Raw genomic sequence first — 19140 nt, 5'->3', positions numbered from 1 at the left:
CAGATTTGGGTTGGGGAAGGGGGGTCTAGAGTTGACCAGCACTACTTTTCTGTTTTCTTAGGGCCTGAGACAACGCAGTTGTGTCCGCTGTTCAGCATCTGTAAAATTGATGTGTTGCTGAAAAGTGGACACAACTGCGCACAACTGCGTTAGTGGGCTCAGGCCCTTAATGTTCTGCTTGCCTTGCTTTCTTTAATTTTTTTGCCCTTTGGGTATCTCTGGTGATTTCAAGAGTATATGTTTCATCATTGGAGAAACCATACCACCCAACTTTTTGAGATAAGGAAGATGGACACACCCCTGCCATACCTCTAACCACGCCCCACCACACCCCTCATCATGCATATCGCAAAGAATTAAAAATCAAAAGATTTTTTTTTTTAATCCTCATTAGTTTTTCTTTCTTTTACTATTGAAAAATATCATTTTAATTGATGGAAATAAAGTTAAAGAGACTCTGAAGCGAAAACATTTTTTGCTATGTTTTCCTTTTAATTAGCTTCACAATTCTCATCAGCGGTAAACCGCCGCATCCCCGCTGAAAAACGAGTGCTGCAGACCCCCCAAATCCCCGGGCAAACATCCACGACCAACATAGTCGTGGATTGTGCTGCCCTGAGAGGCAGAGCTATGAGCTGTAGCTCTGCCTCTTTTGCCGTCAATCGCAGAGCGGATCGCCGCCTCTCCCTGCCCCTCTCTGTGAAGGAAGAGCGAGAGGGACGGGGAGAGGCGGCGATCCGCCGCGATTGACATCAGAAGAGGCAGAGCTACAGCAGAGAGCTCTACCTCTTCCAGGAAGCGCCGGCCAGATTCCCCCTGAGGATTTGGGGGGTCTGCAGCCCTCGTTTTTCAGCGGGGATGTGGCAGTTTGCGGCTGATGAGAGTTCTGAAGCGAATCAAAAGGTAAATGTAGCAATTTTTCTTCGCTTCAGACTCTCTTTAAGTGTCAGTTGAACACATTCTTAAGTATACATTTACATAGTAGTATACAGTTAAGTAGAGCAGGGGCCCCCAAACTTTTTGGTCAAGGGCCAAGGTCAACATACTTCAGACTGCTTGGGGGGGCGGAACACACGTAAAATGTTGAAAAACAGTACATTGAATCTAGGTATTGATTCCCCCAATCATGCCCGGAGGAGAAATCCCAGCAGCAGCCATTCAACCATGCGGCGCCCGAAGAACGTCTTTGTGCACCAGACAGTCAGGGCTCGTTTCCACTGTTGCGACGCGATTTCACCGTCATTCCGACGCTTGTAAAAACGCATGCGGATGCGTTTCCGCATGCATTTTTACCTGCGATTTTGCATGGCAGGGTGCCATGCGAAATTAACCATGACACTGCCAGGGCAAAATAACATTGAAAAAGGTGCGAAATCGCGGGTAAAAACGCATGTAACAAACGCATGCGTTTTTACTATTAAATACATTAGCGGCGATTCGCACGGATTCCCGACGCAGGCGAATTCGGTGGGTCCCGTCGTGCAGATTTGGCCCGCCGTCAAATCGCTCCCGCACGCCGCACATGTGGAAACAGCCCCGGCCACTTCAGTGTAACAAGCGAATCCGCATCTCGTCGCCGCATGCGGATTCGCTATGGTGGAAACGAGCCCTCAATCATACCCAGGTGACAACCTGCCATCCAGTTGGAAAGCAGTGTCACCTGATGAACCTGATTGGAAGCCAGCAAATGACTACTCGCTGGCTTCTACAGTATGTGGATGGGTGGGGCCAAGACTGCTATTCTATATGCGGGGCGCCAATATTTAAAGATGTAGTGGGCCACATCTATAAGTTATCAGAATCATTTATTTCACCAAGTACATCAGGGGTTGTACCCAGAATTATTATTGTCACATACAGGGTTGGTGATGGTACAGTAATACATACAGTAAGTACATACAATAGAATATCCATAGCATGGCATATGCACAAAGACATAGTGTAGGAGGACCTAGGAGTGGGCTTTTGAGTGCTATGTTAAGTGGAGCTGCCACAATCCCGTTGCGGCGCTCAACAGCTCTGCATTGTATTTGGGGGCCAGTGAAAAAGCCTCATGGGGCCGCATTCGGCCCGTAGGCCTTAGTTTGAGAACCACTGACGTAGAGGGACAAATAAGAAAAAAAGAGAGGGACAGAGGGATTTGGTTCCCAAAGAGGGACTGGCCCTCCAACAAAGGGAGCTATTGAAAAAAAACACAGACGATACTTTAGATTTTTTTTATATATATTTTTTTTTTACTATGACATAGGTTCTCAGATTTTTTTTAAGCTTTCTTGGCTCCTGTTGCATGCAACAAGAGTCCTGGGTAAGCAAGGCTATTAGTCTCATGCACAGAAAAAGCGTGAGTGCCCTAAAGCACCCCCACAAAACGTGCATGAGTAGCCACGGGCCCCACAATACAGCAGGGCCCTTCCGGTGTTCCCCGAAGGGAACTTATCCCCCTTTGCCATCGGCGCAGGGGGTACTTGGCATCCTCCAACACCCGAGGGGTTGAAGGACCCTTGTGGAGTCCTCCGACACCCGAAGGATTGGAGGACTCCGACGTGCCCTGTGGTTACCCACAGGGCCTGGGCCATGTGGCCATCCACATGGTCCGTGGCTCCCCCGAGAGGGAGCCGGGTGGGAACCGAACTCCCCAGGGGACAAGTCCCCGGTGCCAGCAAGCTGGCCCCGACCTTGCGGCCGGAGTGATAAAAATTCTGCACTCTCCCTAGCCAAAAGGCCGGGGAGCTGCGTTAGTCGGCTATGCATATGGGCAGTACAGACCAAAGCACCCTACTTCCGCCTGGGATCTGCCACATCCCAGGTTTTTTATAGGTGCACCTGGAGCGCCACTTCCAGGGGCAGTACGCCTAAGCAAAGCCCTCAGCCTTCCAGCTTCGACCATGGTATAGATCCATTCAATCAGCCTCTGGGGAGTTACGACAAGAAGGGACACCCTGCCACAGTGCCATCCCTCCAGGTCCCCCCAAAAACCTCAAGAACAGATACTACATTTGATCTTAGCCAAAAGGCATAGGTTCTCAGATACCCTACCTATCTGCGTATACCTCATATATATATAGAATATTGTTTGCATGTTTTACCGCTTTGCCAGGTGTGTGCCGTAAACGTGTGGATTGCTGTGCTATCTGTACTTTATTTAACCACTTTACCCCCGCCCGTACGAATTTCTCCGTCCCTTTTTCCATCCTTTAACCCCCAGGGACGGAGAAATCCGTACTTTCCGCGTTCCCACCGCTGTCCGCGCTCCCGCTCGTAAACACGCCGCCGCCCGCTCGCCCGGAGATCAATGAACGGGAAAATCCATTCCCGTTCGTTGATCTAAGCCCCACAATGATCCGCTGCTCTCCGATGGGCAGCGCGATCATTGTGAGAAAAAACAAACACTCACAGCCTCCTACTACTTCCTCCAAGCTTCCGGAAGGACGCTTGGAGGTCGCATTAAAACAAAAAGTTACTGTGGCCATCTTGTGGCCAAATAGTAAAACTACACCCTACACATTTTTCACATACAAATAAATTACTTTTACACAAAAAATTAGCTCATTACCTCCCACACTCCCAATTTTTTTTTTTTTTTTGTAATTAAAAAAAAATTAAAAAATGTACAATAAAAAAAATACATAAATAGTTACCTTAGGGACTGAACTTTTTAAATATTTATGTCAGGAGGGTACAACACTGTTACTTTATAAACTATGGACTTGTAATTAGGGATGGACGCAAAACTGAAAAAAAGCACCTTTATTTCCAAATAAAATATTGGCGCCAAACATTGTGATAGAGACATAATTTAAATGGTTTTATAACCGGGACAAAAGGGCAAATACATTTCATGGGTTTTAATTACAGTAGCATGCATTATTTAAAAACTATAATGGCCGAAAACTGAAAAATAATTAATTTTTTTCCCACATTTTTCCTATTTTCCCATTAAAACACATTTAGAATAAAATAATTCTTGGCTTAATGTCCCACCTAAAGAAAGCCTAATTAGTGGTGGAAAAAACAAGATATAGATCGTTTAATTGTGATAAGTAATGATAAAGTTATAGACGAATGAATGGAAGGAGCGCTGAAAGGTGAAAATTGCTCTGGTGGTCAGGGGGTAAACCCCCTCAGTGGTGAAGTGGTTAAAAAAAATTTAGTTTAAAAAATTCAGTACATTTTACTTGTAAAAAATACAATATTGGTAGAAAAATATCTAATGTATAATGAACGTATAAGCTACTATATAATGAATAGAATATTCATATAAATGAATATGCATTATAAAGCTGCTAAGATATGAGGATAAGTAATGCATTTGCATAACAGATGAGGGAACTATGTAAATAAAAACAATAATACAATGGTGTGAGGTTTGCCTACAAACAGAGCTGGATGGCAGTAGCTGCAGCCTTGCTTGCTGTAAGCAGCAGCAGAAGCCTCCTTCACCTCCCTCCCCTCTCCTCCCCCTCCATCCTTCTGTACAGAAGAAGCACAGGAGGGGAGAGGAAGTGACGGACCTGAGCAGCACAGGAGGAGGAGGAGGGCAGCAGCAGCAGCAGCAGCTTTGTGCATCGCCTGGAGCTCTGCAGAGTCGTCACATTGCACCCTGGGGATCTCTCTGCCTGACAGCTGCACTGGGTGCTGGTGGTGAGTGCAGGTGCTGAGCAGCCACAGGGAGGGGTTGGAGGGCTGATCTCTGTCTGCAGCCAGTGCCTCCACCCATCATAACTTCTCACTAGGGGGGCTCCTGCACGGAAAAGAGTTTAAGTAGAACTCCAGCCTCAGTATAAAAAGTTTTCTGCAGTTTGGAAATGCAGATCAGACATATCTGACTACAGAAAGTGGTAGTGATTTTGTCTCACTCTTTGTAAAGATAGGAGGGAGCTAGTCTAGTATGTACAGTACATTACCAGTCTTCTCAACACAAAGTGAAAAAGAAAACCTGAAGCAAAGAGAAAATTATGATAGAATGAATTGTATGTGTAGTACGGATCATTAAGAGAACATTAGTAGCAAAGAAAATAGTCTTCTATTTTTACTGTTAGGCCTCTTGCACACTACGTGCGATGCCAATTATTTTTTTATATATGATCCGATTTTTTTTTATTACGATTAAAAAAAAAGTACTGCATGCTGCTATGTTTTTTAATTGGAATTAAAAATCGGATCTTAAAAAAATATCAGCATCGCATGTACTGTGCAAGAGGCCTAACTGACAGTAAAAATATGAGACTCGATTTATTTATACGATCTGATTTCTTATTCCGATTAAAAAAAGTACTGCATGCTGGTACGTTTTTTAATCGAAATCAAAAATCGGAACGTATAAAAAATCGTATTCACATGTAATGTGCAAGAGGCCTTATATAACTTTTTTTTTTTTTAAATAACATTGCACCATACTTTTGCAGTTGCAGTTTTAAAACCACGCTCTGTCTTTTAAGCTGTAAATCAAAGCAGAAATAATGACCCTTTGAACTTTCCTGCATTAAAACTTTATCTCAACTTGTCTCTAAGAGCTTGTTCACATCTAGCCAACGCAGATGGCTGTGCGATCGGAACGTAGTGCATCCGATCGCACGCCATATGCGCTGCTGCCCGCTGCGCTGCTGATCCCATCCATTGACAGTGATGGGATCAGCTCTGTGCTTCCAGGCAAAATGCAGGCAGCAGTACGCAAGCGCTTCCTAGCGCATCGTACTGCTGCGCAGCGCAGTAGATGTGAACGGTAGAGGGGCAGTCTATGCCCTTCTGCCGTTCCTGCATTTCAGCACATCATAAGCACTTCCATATCTGCACGGAAGCGCGTATAATGTGAAAGAGGCCTAACTGTTTCTTAGTTCAGTTTAAAGAGAGTCTGAAGCGAGAATAAATCTCGCTTCAGACCTCATAGATAGCAGGGGCACGTGTGCCCCTGCTAAACCGCCGCTATCCCGCGGCTTAACGGGGGTCCCATAACCCCCAAATCCCCTCCGTGCAGCCGGGGAGCACTTCCGCATTGGGGCAGGGCTAACCGCCGCAGCCCTGCCTCCCGCGCGTCTATCAGACGCGTACCTCCGCCTCTCCCCCGCCCCTCTCAGTCTTCCTTCACTGAGAGGGGCGGGGGAGAGGCGGCGATGCGCGTCTGATAGACGCGACTGGAGGCAGGGCTGCAGCCGTTAGCCCTGCCTCCAGGAAGAAAAAATTCACGACCAAGTTTACGACCAAGTTTTGCGGGGGTGGGTTTGGGGGTGAAGGGACCCCTGTTAAGCCGCGGGATAGCGGCGGTTTAGCAGGGGCACACATGCCCCTGCTAACTTTGAGCTCTGAAGCGAGATTTATTCTCGCTTCAGAGTCTCTTTAAGTGCTTCAGAAAACAGGACTGTATTCAACCCAAGTTGGATAAAATAGCTCAGAGAAGCTCTTTTGCAGAGATAACACCTGAAGTTTTTTTTAACTCTTTCTGTACTGTACTGGAAAACAATATTTACTGCTAATGTTCTTTTTCTTAGCTGTACAACACATACAATGCATTATCTCATACGTTTATTTTCACTTCAGGTTTGCTTTCAGGCGTACATCAAATAAATGTGAGATCCTCTGCACCTTGGCATGTTGACCACAGTATGTTTCCTTCCACCTAGCAGATTTTTCCTGTCTTTTTTATTAAATTATTATTATTATTAATGCCTGCAAATGGAGCTGTCATGTTGTGGGTGATGTCAGGACTATACACAGAACAGGAAATTCACCACATTATGGGGTATACAGTGATGTGAAAAACTATTTGCCCCCTTCCTGATTTCTTATTCTTTTGCATGTTTGTAACACTTAAATGTTTCTGCTCATCAAAAACCGTTAACTATTAGTCAAAGATAACATAATTAATAACAAAATGCAGTTTTAAATGATGGTTTTTATTATTTAGTGAGAAAAATAACTCAAAACCTACATGGCCCTGTGTGAAAAAAAAATTGCCCCCTGAACCTAATAACTGGTTGGGCCACCCTTAGCAGCAATAACTGCAATCAAGCGTTTGCGACAGGGCTGTGGAGTCGGAGTCGGAGCAATTTTGGGTGCCTGGAGTCGGGAAAAAATGCACCGACTCTGACTCCTAATGTAACTGTAATTAAAATAGAAAATATGATAAAATGTTCTATTTCTCAGATAATAGTCATTAAAAATAATGTATATATACAGTATATATACAGTAATAGCTGTGTTCAGTCCACAAAAATGAAATAAACCAATCAAAATTAGTTACTTGTGCTGCTTCAATAAAGCAGTCCCCGTATTTTTAAAGTCAGATATACACATCTGATTGTGACTGTATACTGTATATGATGTGTACACAGGAATCTCTTATATATACTAAATAACATCTATGCTGTAAGAATAAAGCCTGATGTGTAGCTGTGTCACTAATAGAGATGGTCAATGAGATGGAAATAATTCTGCACTGATGCTGGTTTATGAAAATATACGCACTCTCTTTGCTCATGAAATCAAATAAATTGATATGTTGTTAAAATTTGGTTTGGTGACTATGAATTAAAGGGTACCTGAGGCGAATTAAAAGAAAAGCTTTATACATACCAGGGGCTTCCTCCAGCCCCCTTTAGGCCATTCGGTCCCTCGCTGTCCTCCTCTGCCACCTGGATCTTCTGCAATGAGTCCAGGTAATTCAGCCAGTCAGCGCTGTCCGGCCGCATGCCGCTCCCACAGCCAGGAACATTCTGCACCTGTGCAATAGTGCTGCACAGGTGTAGTATGCTCCCGGCGGCGGAGTGTGTGCATGCGCACTACACCAGACTTGCTCAAGTACCTGGACTCATAGCAGAACATCCAGGTGGCGGAGGAGGACAGCGAGGGACTGATTAGCCTGAAGGGGGCTGGAGGAAGCCCCAGGTATGTATAAAACTTTAATTTCATCTGTCTCAGGTTTACTTTGTTACACAGTAGTACTATACTCTACATATGCTCTCCCCACAGAGCTGCAGGGAATCCACTGATAATGTTGTGCACATTGAACACAGAGGTGTTGTCTATCACCCGTAAACCTTGTTCAGATTATGCATGAAGAATGTGTAATATAGGAAGAATCTCCTAATTCCCCTGCAGAGTACCTGCACATCATTCTTACATGTACCCACACTTACATTGCCTAGGGCCTGATAGATGTTCTTTGTTCCGGTCTGTACCTTTTACAAGTACTCTTACCAAGGACTAGTTTTAGCCTAAAGGGAATAAATATAGTAGTCTACATATCCTTCTCACTTCAGTTGTCTTGTAAAATTCCTAAGCGTTGGCAGTTAAGAGACGAATTTCACGTTATATACTGTTAATCAACTTGTAATATGCAAATTAGAGTAGTCGGAGTCGGTGGAATCCTAAACTGAGGAGTTGGAGTCGGTGGATTTTTGGACTGACTCCACAGCCCTGGTTTGGGATAACTTGCAACAAGTCTTTTACAGCGCTCTGGAGGAATTTTGTCCCACTCTTCTTTGCAGAATTGTTGTAATTCAGCTTTATTTGAGGGCTTTCTAGCATGAACCACCTTTTTAAGGTCACGCCACAACATCTCAATAGGATTCAGGTCAGGACTTTGACTAGGCCACTCCAAAGTCTTCATTTTGTTTTTCTTCAGCCATTCAGAGGTGGATTTGCTGGTGTGTTTTGGGTCATTGTCCTGCTGCAGCACCCAAGATCGCTTCAGCTTGAGTTGTTGAACAGATGGCCGGACATTCTCCTTCAGGATTTTTTGGTAGACAGTAGAATTCATGGTTCCATCTATCACAGCAAGCCTTTCAGGTCCTGAAGCAGCAAAATAACCCCAGACCATCACACTACCACCACCATATTTTACTGTTGGCATGATGTTCTTTTGCTGAAATGCTGTGTTACTTCTACACCAGATGTAACAGGACACGCACCTTCCAAAAAGTTCAACTTTTGTCTTGTCGGTCCACAAGGTATTTTCCCCAAAGTCTTGGCAATCATTGAGATTTTTTTTTAGCAAAATTGAGACGAGCCTTAAATTTAACCTATAGTCATACAAAAAAATGAGTTTTACTCACCTGGGGCTTCCCTCAGCCCCCTGCAGCTGATCGGTGCCCTCGCCGTGTCTCTCTGATCCTCCCGTCCCCGCCGGCGGCCACTTCCGGTTTCGCCGTCAGGGCCCGACAGGCATGGGAACGCGAGTGATTCTTCGCGTTCCCAGCTATCGCCCCCTATGCTGCTATTGCGTCCTTCTGTTCTTTTTGCTTAAAAGTGGTATGCGCCTTGGATATCTGCCATGCAGGTCGTTTTTGCCCAGTCTCTTTCTTATGGTGGAGTCGTGCACACTGACCTTAATTGAGGCAAGTGAGGCCTGCAGTTCTTTAGATGTTGTCCTGGGGTCTTTTGTGGCCTCACGGATGAGTTTTCTCTGCGCTCTTGGGGTAATTTTGGTCGGCCGGCCACTCCTGGGAAGGTTCATCACTGTTCCATGTTTTTGCCATTTGTGGATAATGGCTCTCACTGTGGTTCGCTGGAGTCCCAATGCTTTAGAAATGGCTTTATAACCTTTACCAGACTGATAGATCTCAATTACTTTTGTTCTCATTTGTTCCTGAATTTCTTTGGATCTTGGCATGATGTCTAGCTTTTGAAGTGCTTTTGGTCTACTTCTGTGTCAGATAGCTCCTATTTAAGTGATTTCTTGATTGAAACAGGTGTGGCAGTAATCAGGCCTGGGGGTGACTACAGAAATTGAACTCAGGTGTGATAAACCACAGTTAAGTTATTTTTTAACAAGGGAGGCAATCACTTTTTCACACAGGGCCCTGTAGGTTTTGAGTTTTTTTTTCTCACTAAATAATAAAAACCATCATTTAAAACTGCATTTTGTGTTCAATCATGTTATCTTTGACTAATAGTTAACGGTTTTTGATGAGCAGAAACATTTAAGTGTGACAAACATGCGAAAGAATAAGAAATCAGAAAGGGGGCAAATAGTTTTTCACATCACTGTATATAGCAAACTGTGGTAAGCAGAATAACGTGTGTAAAGTCCTACGCGCAACGAGTAAAGCGTAATGTATTGCATGTAAGGTAAGATTTCCACACTAACGTTTAGTAAATACTCCCATTTGTAGCAAGGTAAACTCTAAAAGCAAACTGTACTGATGAATGTGTTGGTTTGTCCCCTAGTTGCTCCCTCATAATAATGTTTTTATGAACTGATTGCCAAAATTTTCAATGACAAACTGAATTAAAGCGGACCTGAACTTAGATATGCAACAGCATAATAACCTATAAAGAAAAACATATCTTTTTTACAGTTGATACAAACCCTGCAATAAATCTGCACTGTGTATACTTCCTGTTTTCATGGAGGCAGACCTATTGTTAACATCCTGCGCTTTCAAATTAGCCTCTCTGCCGTGGCAGTCAGGTGACACAGGGGAGACACAGATGAGGAATGGTGGGGGGGGGGGGATTTGACAGGCTAAATTCTCTAAATACATACAGGGTGCATTTCTCTGTGTTTTTCCTTTTGTCTTGTGCAATAGTTTGGATCCATTTTACCTAAATCAAACGGAAAAAAAAAAGTTTCACTTACCTGGGGCTTCTACCAGCGCCCTGTAGCGGCCCTGTGCCTACGCCGTCCTCGAACGATCCTCTGGTACCCCGCCGCGGCTTAGTTTCGATTTCCACCGAATGTCCAGTCGATGGCCCCTGCGCCTGCGTGGTCCTGGCCTTGCACATCCTCTCATCGCTGGGAGCATAATGTGCAGGTGCAGTACTTGGGAGTGACTGGCCAGTTGGTGGAAACCGAACCTAAGCCGCAGGGACCAGAGGATCGTTTGAGGAAGGTGTGGGGACAGGACATCTGCCGGGGGGCTGGAAGAAGTAAACTTTTTTTTTTCATTTGATTTAGGTTTCATTTAAATTATGATTTACAGCAGAACTATAGTTTCCTGTGCTGAGTAAGCTGCAATACTGATGTTACAAGGATAATGTGAGGGGCCTGGGTTAAAGAGCAACAGCGCCGTGCTGTCATGTGATCAGGTAGGCAAGAGTTGTAGCCCCTCCTCTTAACAAGCATTCTGTAACATTTTTTTGAAATCACAGTGCCTGTTTTTTGTTGTTGTTTTTTTTTGTTTAATGATAATTCTTCATTTGTTATTAAATTTCACAAAGATTAAAGCGAAATATAACCCTGCATTTCAACTTTGCTCTAAAATATTATTTACAGCATATTATATGCAAAAAGCATTTTTTTTTTACTAGACCAGCATTGGAAGGGTTAAACACAGAGGTTTAAAGGTCCTGGAGAGATATGCAGAAGTTCAGATAGATACATTCTATTTAGTTACATGTATCTATTGATAAACAGTTACACACTCTTTGGCTGTCGTCCAAGCTCCTTCTCAGTGAGAGAGATGAGTCACATTCAACACTTAGGCCTCGTTTCCATCTATGCGCTTCTGTCCGCTTCTGTCCGCTTTTTGGCAACATGTATCAATCTGTAACATTGATGTACTGAAAAAAAGCGGATAGAAGCGGACAGATGGAAACAAGGCCTTAGATACATTATGTAAACAAAATGGATCTATTTCAGCTTCGGATGCTTCTGCAGAATTCTAAAGGAACTTTAAAGCCCTGTGTAACCCTTCCAATGCTGGTCTAGTAAAAAAAAATGCTGGTTGCATATAATATACTGTAAATAATGTTTTAGAGCAAAGTTGAAATGCAGGGTTATATTCCGCTTTAAGCAAACCTTTTCCTCCTAGTGGTACCTGAAGAAGAGAAGGAGCGGATGCCCTAATCTCCACTCTCTTCCTTTCAGATCTCCCATTCTGTAGCTGTGCCCACAGACAGGGTGTCAGTCCAGCCAGTTATTGGGAAAACATTGCAGCAAATTCATTAATCACTCTCATAGTTTGCATACTGTGCCGTGGGGACATCGCTAGTGCTGCATAAAATCTATACCAATAAATAGGGCTGCAACGCAGTTGAGATGCTTAAAGCGGACCCAAACCAAACATTTTTTTAATGCAAAATATTTAGTTGCACCGCTCTGACACGTGCAAAGATAAATAAACACTCCTCCAAGCCTATGAGCATTTCAGTGCATGCTTTTCACCCTTCTCTTTTCATAACTAGGGTTATACAGGTGGCAGCCAGTAGCAATTCCTCCTTTGCCGGACACCACCTACTCCACCAGTCTGCTGGATTCTGTCCCAGCAATATGAAATAAATGTAAAATATTTTATATTTGTCATCATGCAGCTGAAAAGGGCTGCTATTTATTATTATAATTTAGAAAAGAGATTTTATTTCTGAAATCTTGTATTTTCAATTTTGGGCCACTTTAAAGGAATTGTCAGGAAAAAAAAAAGTTTCACTTACCTGGGGCTTCTACCAGCCACATGCAGCCATCCTGTGCCCTCGCAGTCACTCACTGCTGCTCCGGTCCCCCCGCTGCCAGCTAGTTTTGTTTTTGCCGACCTCGGGGTTGGCGGGCCGCCACACGTACATTTGCACGCATTCCCGCTGGTGCATGAACATTAACACATACATTTTACGCGTTAGTGGTGCAACGCGTAACTTTTTACGCGTTGCACCACTAACGCGTAAAAATGTATGTGTCGCTCTCAGTTCAGTTTTCTGTTATGTAAGACCACTTTGCATAATTGCGTTCTGTTCCTCCTTTAGGTCACTATGAACACGGCCAAATCAGGCGCAAGCGCCAAGCGGAAGAGGTCAACGCCGAAAAAGTTCAAATGTAGAAAACTGTTTGGTTGCTCTGGGAATGACCCGTTTGAGGTAAAGTATGGTGAAATCATCGCTTTGTGGAGAACACTCTACAACCCTAAAAGGCTGCAGGATAGCTTGTTGTCAGCAATACATGCAAGCGCCTGTTCGCACCGCGCATATCTCACTCCCATGCATGATTGCAAGACTCCACTGGGGCTGCCCTCACTCTTTGGAACTCTCTCCCACCAGCCATCAGACTTGTCTTCACCTTCAATACCTTCAAACGAGGCCTCAAGATCCACCTTTTCATGCTCATCTAACACCTCCCCCCCCCCCTCCTTCCCCAGTGTTTCCAGCTTGATTATGCAATATCGCTGTCTGACACCCTTCTTGTGAACTAGAACAAACTTGATTTTGAACTAAGAAACTGCTTTTATCAAAGACATTTGCATGATCTTGTTTTGTTGTGAGTTCCTTCTATGTCCTACCTTGTATATTAATCCATTTATCTATTGGCTAGTGCTGCGTAATATGTTGGAGCTTCAGAAATACAATAAATAATAACAATGACCCAGTGCAGGTAATGGGTAGCTGGCAGCCACAGGGGGAGTATCATGACCGTGTTTCACTGTAATGTAGGGTGAGGTGTGAAGCAACATTCTGTTGCTGGTTTATAAATAGGTTCCCTTATTATTATTTAGTATCCTATGATCCTGTAATTTTCCTGTTCCTAAGGTGGGATTGTAGAATTGACAAACAGCTTTTTCTTGACTCTATCATTCTTGGCCAGAGAGCTGCTGATGCATTGCATGTGTTCAGGAAAGCCTTTGAAGGCACATGTTTAAAAACATATGGCTTTTTACTAATTGTATATGTTTTTTGTTTCTTGATTCTATGGGCCGCCGTTTATAAACTTTGTTTTGGGTATCGCTACATAAAGTTTATCACTGTACCCTTTTTTTTTTTTTTTTTTTAAAAACAGGCGTTCGAATTCTCCAGACCAAGAGACCAAGACCAAGTAGAGAAGCAGTTCAGTTCATCCAAACTTCCCACCCCACCGCAGAAAAAAGAGTACCTCTATGAACATTGGCCAAGTAAATCGGCTGAAGAGGACACCTCTGAAAAATACACAAATGGCTCAGCGCCTGTGCCCAGAAAGAGAGAACGGACCGAAGGGAGCAAGAATCAGACCTACTCTGCATCGGTGAGACATGAGGAGTGATGGGATCATCCACAAGGCGACCTAGGCAACTGCTTGGGAGCCTAGTTGGCATCAACGGGCTTAGCTGCCATTTTCTCTGACCAGGCTCCCACCTCAACTTACCAAAAAGACTATAGGAGGAAGCAAAGGCTAGTACCTTGCCTTGGGCTTCATTTTTTTGTATTATTATTATTTTTCATTTTAATTCATTTCTGCAGGAGGTGGCCTACTACCTCTAGCTTAGGGAGTTCATCTCCAATTACTACTCGGTATTACAATGCCGGGCCGGACAGAGGCAGAGGCGAGAGAGGCTCCAGTCTCAGGGCGCAGTGTAGGAGGGGGCGCAGGGCCGAGGCAGAGGCGAGAAAGGCTCCAGCCTCAGGGCGTAGTGTAGGAGGGGGCCCACAACTCACTCAGCTATCATTCCCCTATTGTGTTTGAAGCAGAGAGAAATAAGGAAAGGGGATACATGGCAGTGAATGCAAGCCAAATAACTAGAGAGTAAGGTGTGGGGGGCCCTGGGGCTCCTCTTAGTCTAATAGCAATCAGTGTGTGACGGCTGGGGTGGAGGGATGGAGGGGCGCACTTTGGTGTCTCCGCCTTGAGTGCTGGAGGACCTTGTCCCACCTCTGTTAGGATGCTGGTAGTCCTAATAAATCATCAGGAATCGTATGTGACTGGGCTGGTCCCAAGCTGCTTATCAGCTAAGTTTAATTTTTATGCAAGCCACAATTCTTAGCATCTCGGTAATAAAGTGTGCGATATGACCCAGCAGTGTGTTCCTTCCTCGCAGGTGTGTCACATGACATCTTCATTACTCAGTCCAAAAAGAGAGGATGACTGGGATGAGGCGCCCCAGAATAGAGTCGTCACCCCGCACAGAGGAAGAGGAAGGCCAAAGGGATCTACAAAGGTGAGGTAGTGTCAAAAATCCATATAACCTCCATACCTATGCTATGCAAGCCATTTTATAATAATAATAATAACACCCGTCTTCCTTGAAGTTTCTGCCTGTGAGAGACCTGGCTGATGCAGTTAGATTATTATGGGCCATATGCAATTCAATTTTTCTACTGAGTTATCTCCTTGGAGATAATTGTCATCTTCTCTTCAAATTAACTTATTAGCATTTAACTATTGAAAAAGTACCCCAAAATTGGCAAAAAAAAGTACTATTAAAATAATTTTGAATATTTTCTTGCTTGCTGGTGGTTTAATAAACATTTTATGACAAGGGCCGGCCCAATATGCAATTCCCTTTTTTTTCCTGAGTTATCTCCTAGGTAAACACTTTCATCTCTTTAAAATAATTTGTAAGCATTTTACCACTGAAAAAATACCCAAAAGTTGGTGAAAAAAGTACTATCAAAATTATTTTGAATACTTTCTTGCTCGCTGTTGGGTTAAAAGTCCTTTGATGACAAGTGGCCATATACGATTCACTTTTTCTCATGAGTTTTCTCATCTTCAATTTGAATTAACTTTTTAGCACTTTGCAATGGAAAAAGTACCAACAAGTAGGTAAAAAGGTAATGCCAAATTTATTTTGAGTATTTGTTTGCCTGTTGGTGGTGTAAAAGGCATTTTATTTACAAGTTTTGAAAATATCACCTAGGAGAAAAGGTGAACTGCATATGGCCCCATGTGTCTTGCTGTTGTGCTCAGTCTTGCCATTTTGTAAGATTTTTTTATGCTGAACTATTTTCAGCAACCACACTTTATAGTGGAGTATGGCACCTCCTCGCCCAGTTTCATTCCCAGCTGGTTCTGCCAAGCTCAGGTTTGTGGCCTGTTACCACTAGCTTGGAGAGTTTATATCTAATTACTCTTCGGTGGAAATGGGCAATGTGGTGCTAAGAATTTAGCTTCGCCTGTAAATTTAGAGGTAAGTGTATGGAGCTTGGATTTGGGCCAAACAGAAATGGAAAGATGTGCTTTTAACCACTTTGTCGTTCTTGACGTAGTTCTACATCAAGGAGGACATGTGCGCTCCCGCGCCCTCCCGCGGCCGATCGCGGATTCATTAGCCCAGGAATCAATGAATTCGGCCATGATGCCCGATCACTGATTCCTCTCCCCCGCAGAAAAAGCGACAGCTTCTCTCGGAAGCTTCGCTTTTTCTGACTCCTATGTCTCTCTAAGCGTACATGTTACGCTTAGAGTGACGTCATGTAAACAAACTCAAGGTTTCCATCTTGTGGCCAAAAAGTAAAACTACATCTAAAAGTAAAAAAAAATGTAAATACACACATATTTACCCAAATCAAATACTATTTCGGCAGGGAGGTTTCCTACCTCTTTAAAAGAAGGAATCATCAAGCCCCTTCTTAAAAAACCTTCCATGGATCCAGATGCAATGAGCAGCTACAGACCTGTCTCCAACCTTCCCTTCTTAGGTAAAGTTATTGAAAAGGCTGTCTATCTGCTACTTGAAACCAGGCTGTCAGTAAACAACATCTTGGACCCTCTACAATTTGGCTTTAAGAAACACCACAGCTGTGAAACAGCCCTCATCCAAGTCTGCAACGATTTGCTCATGGCAAGGGACAGAGGGGAATGTTCCATCCTAATCCTGTTGGATCTCTCAGCGGCTTTTGATACAGTTGACCATGGACTCCTGCTTAACAGACTGCAGGAGTACTGTGGCATCAGTGGATCAGTCCTCCAGTGGTTCAGATCATTCCTGACTGACAGAACACAGAGAGTATCCCTAGGACCTATAATGTCCAAACCTGCACCTCTACAATTCGGAGTGCCACAAGGATCAATCCTATCCCCTCTGCTGTTTGCAATCTACATGTTGCCACTCGGTACACTTATCCAACGACATGGCCTGACGTACCACTGCTACGCCGATGACACACAGCTATACCTGTCCTTTAAACCTGGTGGAACAGACCCTACTCCAAAAATAAACTCTTGCTTAGCTGAGCTTCAGGCATGGATGAATGATAACTGGTTGAAACTGAATGCTGACAAAACTGAGGTCCTCTTTGTCCAAAGCCAGTGCTCGCCATCAAAACAGCTCTATCCTAAAGCAACACCAATCAGGATTGGGAATTCAGACATAAACAGCTCCAACCTTGTGCGCAGCCTTGGCGTACTAATCGATGGGGATTTAAGTTTCAGAAACCAAATTTCATCTGTAGTTAAATCTTCCTACTTTCATCTGAAGAACATTGCAAAGATTAAACATCTGATTCCCCCAGAGGATCTTCCAACCCTAGTTCACGCCTTCATCACATCACGGCTGGACTACTGCAATGCCCTTTATGCTGGCCTCCCCAAAAAGGACCTGCGTCGCCTGCAATTAGTGCAGAATGCTGCTGCCAGATTACTAACACACCAGCCTCGCCACTGTCACATTACACCGATCCTTAGCTCACTGCACTGGCTACCAGTAGAATGGAGAATACTCTTCAAGATTGGACTGCTGACATTCAAATCCCTGCACAATCTGGGCCCTGGATACATGAAGGACTTGCTGAAGCTGCACCACACCTCTCACAACCTCAGATCAGCAAGTTCTATAAACTTGGTCACTCCCAGAGTGCACCTCAAAAAATCTGGAGATAGAGCCTTCTGTCATGCTGCCCCTACTCTTTGGAACTCCCTGCCACACCCAGTAAAGACAGCACCATCCCTGGAGCTATTCAAATCCAGACTGAAGAGCCACCTGTTTAGCCTGGCATTTCCGGACTTATAAAATTCTTCCTCTGTACCACGATGGTCGGAGCCATGCTTATGTGCTTTGAGTCCTATGGGAGAAAAGCGCTCTACAAATGTTATTTGTTGTTGTTGTTGTTGATTTACATCCCACCCTCCCAAAAATACTCACATAAAATGTTTAATAATAATAATAAAAAAAAAACACATAAATATTTACCTAAGGGTCTAAACTTTTTAAATATCTATGTAAAGATGAAATATTTCTATATTTTTTTTTTATAAGCTTGTAAATAGTGATGGATGCAAAACGGAAGAAATGCTCTTTTATTTTTAAATAAAATATTGTCGCCATACATTGTGATAGGGACATAATTTTTTTTTTTTTTTTTTAATTCAAAGATTTTTATTGAAGTATTTTTAACATACACACTTTGCAGATATAAGCAAATATATAATACAATTTAGAATATAGTCACAGATTACTTAAGCCTGATAACATGGAGAATTACATACTCTTAAACAGATGCTTCTGGCCTTGCCAACACACGTTAGAGTCTAGACAGCAATCCTCCGGTGAGTAAAGTTCCTCAGCCAGTTGTGCCAAGGAATTTATATATGTAAGACTTCCAGAGTAACCGATAACTTTTTGAGAAAATATAAGCTATAAAATTCTTCTTGTAGCTGTTTGTGCAAACAAAACTTAAACAGAATAACAAAACACAACTAATAAAAACATAACATCCCTACTGTATGCTCGCTACCTGCCTCCCTACCCATGTTCTCTATGTATGACCAGGCCCTTTGGGGAATGCCTGAGAGCTGTGGATCTGTTCCTTATAGCCTGAGCGTCTTAGGTTGTATCTCCTATTTGGGTGTATTTTAAGTTTTAGAATTATCTTTGGATTTTAATTTATACCTGATCTATCCCTGTTCTGTCCCTGCCATCAGGAGCCCCTATAGAGTTTGGTTGTGGCGGTTTTATCCGATGTTTGTTTCTGGTTCGGGACCAAGACCACCTTTTAAGTCTCTTAATTTGGATTCCAATGTCAGGTTATGTTGTGTTAGATGTAAGATTTGAGTTAGTGAAGGGATGTCCGAGGACTTCCAGTTCCCAATGAGAAGGTGTCTGGCTGCAGCTAACATGTGAAAAACTCCCAGTCTGTATTTGGGTTCTATCTCTTCTATTTCTATATTAAGGAGAGCCAAGGATGGGTGTAGCAAGAATGGGCGCTGGATAAAGGAAGCTATTTTTCTTTGAATTTCTAACCAAAACCTATCCAGCTTTGGGCATTCCCATAGAATATGAAATAAGGTGCCCTCTTGTCCACATTCTCTCCAGCATAGGTGTGATTGTAAAGGGTAGCACGCTGCCAATTTTCTGGGGGTATAATACCACTTAAGGAAGATTTTTTGGAGCGTTTCCCAGTGCGAGAGACATTGGGAGAGTTTAGAGGCTAATTGTGTGGATCTAATGAACTGTTTTACTCCAATATTAAAGTGGAGATCGTGGGACCAAACTTTAGAGTATTTAGCTAATAATTGGTGCATGTCTA

The 19140-nt window shown here is 43.4% G+C and overlaps 1 protein-coding gene across 1 annotated transcript in view; it reads left to right on the top strand.

Annotated features, from left to right (window-relative positions):
* LOC137527274 (serine/arginine repetitive matrix protein 5-like) overlaps positions 1-19140 on the top strand; it is a gene marked incomplete at its 5' end in the record, with an annotated part of 93894 nt that overhangs the window by 35894 nt on the left and 38860 nt on the right. Inside the window, 3 exons of the mRNA XM_068247780.1 lie at positions 12676-12786; positions 13700-13921; positions 14712-14831. Of these exons, the coding sequence (XP_068103881.1) occupies positions 12676-12786; positions 13700-13921; positions 14712-14831 (453 nt within the window). The remainder of the gene's footprint in view (positions 1-12675; positions 12787-13699; positions 13922-14711; positions 14832-19140) is intronic.

Source organism: Hyperolius riggenbachi, chromosome 8 (genome assembly GCF_040937935.1).
Source record: "Hyperolius riggenbachi isolate aHypRig1 chromosome 8, aHypRig1.pri, whole genome shotgun sequence".
Classification (NCBI taxonomy): Eukaryota; Metazoa; Chordata; class Amphibia; order Anura; family Hyperoliidae; genus Hyperolius; species Hyperolius riggenbachi.
The sequence above is the reverse complement of the archived record's forward strand: the minus strand, read 5'-3'. Positions and strand labels throughout refer to the sequence as shown.